The 7,882-nt window shown below is 38.4% G+C and overlaps 1 protein-coding gene across 1 annotated transcript; it reads right to left on the bottom strand.

Annotated features, from left to right (window-relative positions):
* Positions 1 to 3,210: 3,210 nt before the first annotated feature.
* Positions 3,211 to 6,337, bottom strand: pym1 (PYM homolog 1, exon junction complex associated factor). Its single transcript, XM_085443807.1, has 3 exons — positions 6,069 to 6,337; positions 4,372 to 4,465; positions 3,211 to 4,251 (listed from the first exon to the last, which is right to left on the bottom strand). Exons 1-3 carry the CDS (start codon positions 6,097 to 6,099, stop codon positions 3,741 to 3,743), a joined length of 636 nt encoding a protein of 211 aa, XP_085299933.1. The 5' UTR covers positions 6,100 to 6,337; the 3' UTR covers positions 3,211 to 3,740.
* Between the last annotated feature and the right edge of the window lie 1,545 nt (positions 6,338 to 7,882).

Here is a 7,882-nt window from a genome sequence, read left to right as displayed (position 1 = left end):
TACGCCTCCTCCTCTGCTGTTTCATTGTGGAATAAAGGCTCATAAAAACCGAGACGGCAAAACTCCTGGGGTTTAAAACATTTACATCTCCTGGTGAGACCATCCCTGATTCCTCACCAAGAAAGAGAATTTTTATCTAGCCTCTCTGGCTCTTTAAGGCATAAGCTTTGTCATTGATTGACTAATTCTAATGGAGGAAAGCAAACATATTAAAGTGGATCTATCATGATTTTCTTGTATGCACCATCAAGATGGTGGATGCCTCTATTAAACACAAAGTTTAAAAAATGAGATCAGTGTTATTGTGTGGTTAATAGCTTACATACACGCATCATGGGCATGAATGTCAGGGCAATTTGGGGTTTTTACTGATTTGTTTGAACTGCTTTTTCCAGGGTGGATGATTGTGCAGCATACACCTTTTCTTTAATCCAAGTGGGGTCAAAAGTATACATCCAAACTGTCACCGTCAGATGAGAGGACACTCATTAGGATATTCATGAACAACACAGGAACCACCAAGGCTCAAACCTCCAATCACACATCTGGACCCATCTGGCCGCAATGACTTGGAATGGATAAAGCAGGCAAACATTAAGCTTCTGAAATGGCCTTCGCAAAGCCCTGATCTCAATCTTACTGAAAATTTGTGGACTTTGAAAAAAGCCAAGTCTGTGTCAGGAAGCCAACCAATTTAAAAGAACTCTGTCAACTCTGCCAATAAGATTAGTCAAATATCAGCCAGAATTATACCAAAGTTTGTTGATGGCTACCAAAAGCATTTGGTTGAGGTGCAACTTGCTAAGGGACATTTAGTCAATTACTAGAGCAAGTTTTATGTAAATATCTGAGCCTGTATGTTGTATACTTGTGTACCCTGTGTGGATTAAAGAAAACCCAAAATAAATCCAAACTTGCACACCTAATTGTATGCTGTACGATCATTCCAACCTGGAAAAAGAACGGGTTAAAGAAATCTTTAAAAGCCCCAAATTACTATGGCATTCATGTCATATGAACATTTGGCCACAACTGTACAGGTAATCCCTGTGAGCCTGCCCAGGTTTCAGACTGGAAAACAGCTACCAGTATAGACATTCAAACATATTAATAATAAAGATAGCCTATATAGGGACTTTCCTGCTTATATCAAATACTGGACAATCGTCAGAACGATGACTTTGAAGTTTTTATAAGTGGGGTTTAATTTATTTAAGCTTTAGGTACATTTTTATCAAATGACTAAACATAACAGAAGAATATATCGACTTAAGTTAATACAGACCCCTTTGCCTTGACTACATGTGGATGACTCATTCTTACTTTATGTTACATCCCAGCGGTCCATTTTGAGCCAGAAAAATCATTAATATAACATCCTCATCAGGACCACTCATCCCTCAAGTATAGGCTATCAACAATTCTACAACAGCACACTTTTTTTTTGTTAGTTTTGACCCTATGCCAAACCCTTTGCATGAAAGGGGTAGTCCAAATTTGTCTGGCCTGTCCAGCATTAAGTGTCTCTGTCCTGGTGTTCCTGGTGGCTCTCTAGATCACTCAATGTGCTTCCTACCCTCTGTATTTTTTAATGGGTTTTTTTTTTCATATTAAAGCAAATGTTACTCAAAAGGATTAATCAGTGTATTTGTTTCAGCTGCTCCCGTCAAGGCTCACTATGGCATATCATCTATGCACTTAGTGTAATGGTAGCAAAGCTGCACAAAGGCATACAAGGAGTAGAGGAACATGTCAAAGACATGGCTCATGAGTCTGTTTGTAAAGTGCTGGAACAGCAATGGAGCTCTTTGGATACATTTTTGTTTTTTCAATAGGAAGAGGGCCATGTGACACATCAAACTTATTGGTAATGTCACAAGAAAAACAATGGTGTGCTCGGTTTCAATGTAACTTTATTTTTTCATGAGTTATTTACAAGTTTCTGACCACTTATAAAATGTCTTCAATGTGCTGCCCATTGTGTTGGATTGTCAATGCAACCCTCTTCTCCAACTCTTCACACACTGATAACAACACCGCAGGAGAAATGCCAACACAGGCATCCAGTATCCGTAGTTTCAGGTGCTGCACATCTCGTATCTTCACACCATAGACAATTGCCTTCAGATGACCCCAAAGATAAAAGTCTAAGGTGGTCAGGAGACATTCAACTGGCCCACGACGACCAATCCACTTTCCAGGAAACTGTTCATCTAGGAATGCTCGGACCTGGCACCCATAATGTGGTGGTGCACCATCTTGCTGGAAAAACTCAATATCCAGTGGCCTTGAGGTTTCCATTGATGAAGAATGGACCCACTATCGTTGTACCCCATATACCACACCAAACCATCACTTTTGTTGTTCCAACAGTCTTGGAGGGATCCATCCAATGTGGGTTAGTGTCAGACCGATAGCGGTGGTTTTGTTTGTCAACTTCACCATTCACATAAAAGTTTGCCTCATCACTGAACAAAATCTTCTGCCTGAACTGAGGGTCCTGTTCCAGTTTTTGTTTTGCCCATTCTGCAAATTCTGGGGCCGATCTGGGTCATCCTCGTTGAGATGCTGCAGTAGCTGGAGTTGTAAGGTTGCCATTTGTGAGTAGCTAATATCCACAGAAGGGATGTTCGACTAATGCCACTCTCCAGTGACATGCGGCGAGTGCTACGCTGTGGGCTCTTGCTGAATGAAGCTAGGACAGCCACTGATGTTTCTTCATTAGTGACAGTTTTCTTGCTTCCACATTTTGGCAAATCCAACACTGAACCAGTTTCATGAAACTTAGCAAGCAGTTTGCTAACTGTAGTATGGGAGATGGGTGGTCTCGTAGGGTGTCTTGCATTGAAATCTGCTGCAATGACCCGGTTACTGCGTTCACCAGATATCAACACAATTTCGATCCGCTCCTCACGTGTTAACCTCTTCGACATGTCAATGGCTGTGAACAAAGAGAAACTTGTAAATAACTCATGAAAGAATAAAGTTACGTTGAAACCACGAGCACCATTGTTTTTCTTGTGACATTACCAATAAGTTTGATGTGTCACATGGCCCTCTTACTATTGAAAAAACAAAAGTTGTATCAAGATGGCCGACTTCTAAATGTAATTTATAGATAAAAACAAAAATATAGATCATCACCCCTAGTCTTATTTTCTGAGCAAGTAAATGCTTTTTAAAACATATTCCACTTTAAAAACACAAAAGCACTTTACACAGCTTGTATTTTAATAAAAGTAGTGACTGTGAAGACTCAACATTAGTGAGACTACAAGAGAGCATCCAACCATTGACAAGAATGTTAATTTCCAAAACAGAAAGGTTAACAAACCAGATTTTCTTTGACAAAAAAATTATTTTTTCCATGTTTATTTTTTTCTGTAAATGAGTCCTCGTGATGTGATGAAAAGTACAAAACGGAGAGGACAGACACGCACAAAACAATTCACAATTATCCGTTTAAACATATTTATGGATGAAGAACCTCTCCTGTACAAGTATATGAGGAATCACAATGTTATTTATCAGAATCTATAAAACAACCTTGTCCGTGGTTAAGATGCGACACCTGCTATGCAGACGGTGCTGGGGCTGTGTTCACTTCCCAAGTTCATAACAAATATCAAATAGGTACAATATGTTTAATGGAATCTATGATCACAAAAGCTGCAAGGGTCCCTTCTTGTGTGTAGTTTGTACGTTGAGTTCATCCAACTCTTCTGCTGTCTTTTATTGCTTCAGGAATCCTGCTCCAGCTGCTCTAATTCCTCTTGTAAGGCCTTTGCCCGACCCAGCTTCTCCAACTGATCCTTTGTTGGCTGTTTTATTTCCCCTGAGTCCACTTTCTGCTGCAACTCCTCAACCTGTCGCAGCTTCTTTTTTACGTTTTTGATCTTCTTAGCCTTTTCAGCCGCCGCTGCTGAAGAGTCAATGGAAGAAGCCGCAGAAACAGGCGCCGCCGTCTTGTTTGCAGACTTGTCGCTCTCTGAAATGGACACATTCTCGACAGCGTTGCTCACCGACTCCACGTCCGCATCTCCATCCTGGCCCTGCTGCTGCTGCTGTTTTCGTTTTTCCTTACGTTTCATGTTGCGTTTGGCAGACTTTGAGAGACCAGCTGTGTCACTGTCCCCACACCCGGGGATCTTCTGCTGCTGCTGTTGTGTTGGTTGTGCTGCATCAGTTGGGTTCAAACCAGGGGGCAGATCTGGTTTACTCTTAAAAAACTTGACATACTTGTTTTCATACCTAAAGCAAGAGAAATGCAATTTAAATAATAGTATATGAGTAATTTTTATTAACGATGCAGCCCTACAAATGCACAAAAAGAAAGTGTGTACACTGTAGGGAAAGAAGAAGGGCGCTTACACAGGGACTTCTTCCTGGGGCACATAACCGTCCTTCACTCGCCTCGGCTTCCTCCAGGTTCCATCAGGTCGCTGAGTAGCAGCAATGTATTTCCCTGAAGCGAAACAGGCAAAGCATTTTAGAGATGACATACACCTTTGTGCAGGAGTGACCTGAAAATGTCTACTGCTTCTATTCTCACTGGATATTTTCCATGTTTTCCCAGAAAGGCAACACTGATGATTTAAAAGAAAGACTTGGACAGTGTGAGATTCCTGCAGCCCCAAGGCCCCGACCAACTACATGTATTAACTGTGAATCTTACGTTAATACAGTGCTTTTTATGGATTTCCATACATTTTAGGCATTTTAAAACCCATAAAATGTGATACTAACATGTTCCTACTTTGCAAGATTATTTTAGCAAATCTCAAAAGTCCACCATAAACCAAGGAGCTAACTCTAACTTTAAAGGTCTCTAACAAATCCTTATGCTAAGAGAGGAAAATAAAGACATTTTCAGCTGCATTTACTTTTTCCCCAATTTGTGGACTCTAAATTGGTTTGCATTGTTCGGTTCAGTTCAGAGTTACATACCAAACTTTGGACAGCTTAATACAAATAAGCACACTGCAAGTCATTATATTTTTGAGTGCATGGAAAAAATGTTTCAAAAGGCACTAATACCACAAACAAAGCCAAGGTCTAAGCAGTGAACCATGAAGCCTAGTAAAAAATAAACAGGTGACTTATAGCAATATGTGTTTAATATGTGCATCCAAGACAACAACTTGATGTAGCTGAAAATAAAGAAAAGAACATTAACCAGTCAACTTAGTTTACAAGTATGTGCATAGAATACATTCTTCATGTCACATTGTGAACCACTTAAAAAGTTGTACACATATCAATCGAACGACCCCACAGTCACAGAAACTTCACACCAAAACACAACACATGCAGAATCATTACAGTGAGCAAGTGTGAAAGTGGCTTTACTGCAGATCATCTCAACAACAGTGCTAGAGTTTTCTTTAAATGCAGGGACATATTTAGTTTATTGCACACAGAGGTAAAACTTGTTTAAGGACTGTTATAAGGTTTACACACCACTAGATGTCACTGTGCTTGTTTGGAAAATAAGTGAATAACAAATCAAATTTATCTGCTTTTATTAATTCACAACTCTCCGTTATTTTTAACAATTGTACAGTCAAAAAATGTTTTTTATTTACTACAGATGTTCTTTGGATTAAATTACAGCCTCTAAACGGACTTAATACAGTGACAGTCTAAGACAACATCAGCTTAATTCACGGCATCAGCAGCGTTAGCTCTAGCTGTTGCGGCCACTAACAGATTATCCCTCTACACGGAATTTAAAGTCAAATATCCAGATGTTTTCCTAAGCACCATGGAAATGTGTGTCTGACACTTATAAGCGTTATGTTAAACGGTGATTTAACTCTAATAACTAAAAAGTGCGCCTGGAGTGTTTAGCAACACGCTAACTAGCTTTACGGAAGACTTAGCCATTTTTAGTTACTAGCATTAGCTAGCTGCAACATAGAAAACCTTCAGTTGGCGGTGTCGGGGAACTATAAACGATGAATGCTGCAAAGGCGAAAGACGGGCTATCTCTCCCCTGTAGCTGTAAGATTTAAAATGTAAGATACATTTTCTTTGAGACAAAGGTCTGGCACATGCATCAGCCTTACCAGATTCATCTGTCACATAGGGGGTTGCCATTTTGGTGTAGTGAGCTACTCCGCTCCCCTCGCTCTGGATTACTATCTATCGGTAATGGTGTACCCAAAGGTCCCCTCCTTTACCTCGCTCACTCACAGCACCACACTTACAGCTTTTTAAACATCTGCTTTAAAGTTATTTCGCCGCTCGATGTGTGCCCGATCATGACAGCACATGTGTATGGCTGTTAAAGAGGCTGGCGGGCGGTGCAAGGTAACAAAACGAGCGTACCCTATTCTTCGACTTCGGAAATGACGACGTGGATTCTGGGTTGCCAGGTTTGGACAGTATGCGTATTGTTCTCACGTTAATAAAAAAATACAAAAAGAAAAGTCGTGTTAAATTTGTTAGTTCTTAAAAACCTCCCTTCTTTCTATTCCAAATGCTATTTTTTTCTTCTTTCTGTATTTTTTGGAAGTCTGTCCTTTGGAGATAAATCTAATCAGAATCAGAATCAGAATCAGAAAGGGGTTTATTGCCAAATGTTGAGCAGGTTTACAACATTAGGAAATTGCTGCGGTGCTTCAGTGCAAACATAGTGTAATAAATAGCACTTAAATAGTGTCATAAATAGCACTTAAATAGACATGAAAAAATAAAAGTAGGGATAAGAATTAAAAGTGCTACGTAGAAAGATATGTGCATGAGCTATACATGAGATATATACATGAGAATAAGAATTAAGAGTGCTACGTAGAAAGATATATACATGAGTGCAGGTGGTGATCAGTGCCAAACATGGAATGATGCAGTGACACAGCGTAGGGTCATGTGTTAGTGGTGGGAACAGTCATATGGTTATTGTTCATGTGTCCAACAGCAGAGGGGAAGAAATTGCTGTCAATATCAATTTGATTAAAAAAAAAACCTTCTCTATTTTCTCTCTATTGAACTAACAAAGATCCAGATTATACTTTCCAGTATGTACTCGTGCTGTTTTTTTGTTGCCCGATCTTGTACACTTAATCTTTTTTAAACCAAAAGAATAACTCCTTTTGAAAAGCTGTTAAACGATAACAGATTGATATTACATTGATAGATTATTAAACATTTGTATGGCAGAGCTGCCATAAATTAGTCAATTGTTCACTTCGTTGATTAAAAGAAAAGTAATTTGCAATAGTTCTGAGTTATTTTCATGCAAAGTATAAAAATATTCATTTTCAGCACAAATACCATTTCACTATGTATTATTCTGTAACTGTTAGAGAGCCAGACACAATTGGAATTTATTAGCTCAGGTAACAATGAATTGCTTCATCCACTGATGGAAAGGACCCTGGATGTGCCTGTAAAACTTTTAATTATTCTTCTATTTATTTTGTTTACTATTTTATTATGTTGTTTTAACATAAGCCTGGGCATCGAGTGTAATTACAATGTACTGGGGGAAATTAGTCTGAAATATTTTAAAGTTTCACTTTGAATTTTGCACTTTTTCTTAAATGCATTGTTCTTAATTATTTTGAATAATAACCAAAAAATGCATGAGTTTATTCACTAATGCAGTTCCATGCAGCTGTAAAAAGAATTGCGGTAAAAAATAAAAAAATAAATTTTATATATATATATATATATATATATATATATATATATATATATATATATATATATATACTAAAACTAACCTAAAAACTAAATGTACTAGCGAAAAAGTAAACTCAATGAAACTATATATACTCATAAAATGAGTAAAGTTCAAACACAGGAAATGTGCGTTTGTTGACTCTACATGTGAGTTAACTACTAGTTAATACTTTTTTGTCTGACTGTAATATCAGGG

This window comes from Copadichromis virginalis, linkage group LG20, assembly GCF_057382275.1.
Source record: "Copadichromis virginalis isolate Kocher_CV1m ecotype Utaka linkage group LG20, C_Virginalis_male_GT1.1, whole genome shotgun sequence".
NCBI lineage: Eukaryota > Metazoa > Chordata > Actinopteri > Cichliformes > Cichlidae > Copadichromis > Copadichromis virginalis.
Note: the sequence above shows the minus strand (reverse complement) of the source record. Positions and strands in the feature narration are given on the sequence as shown.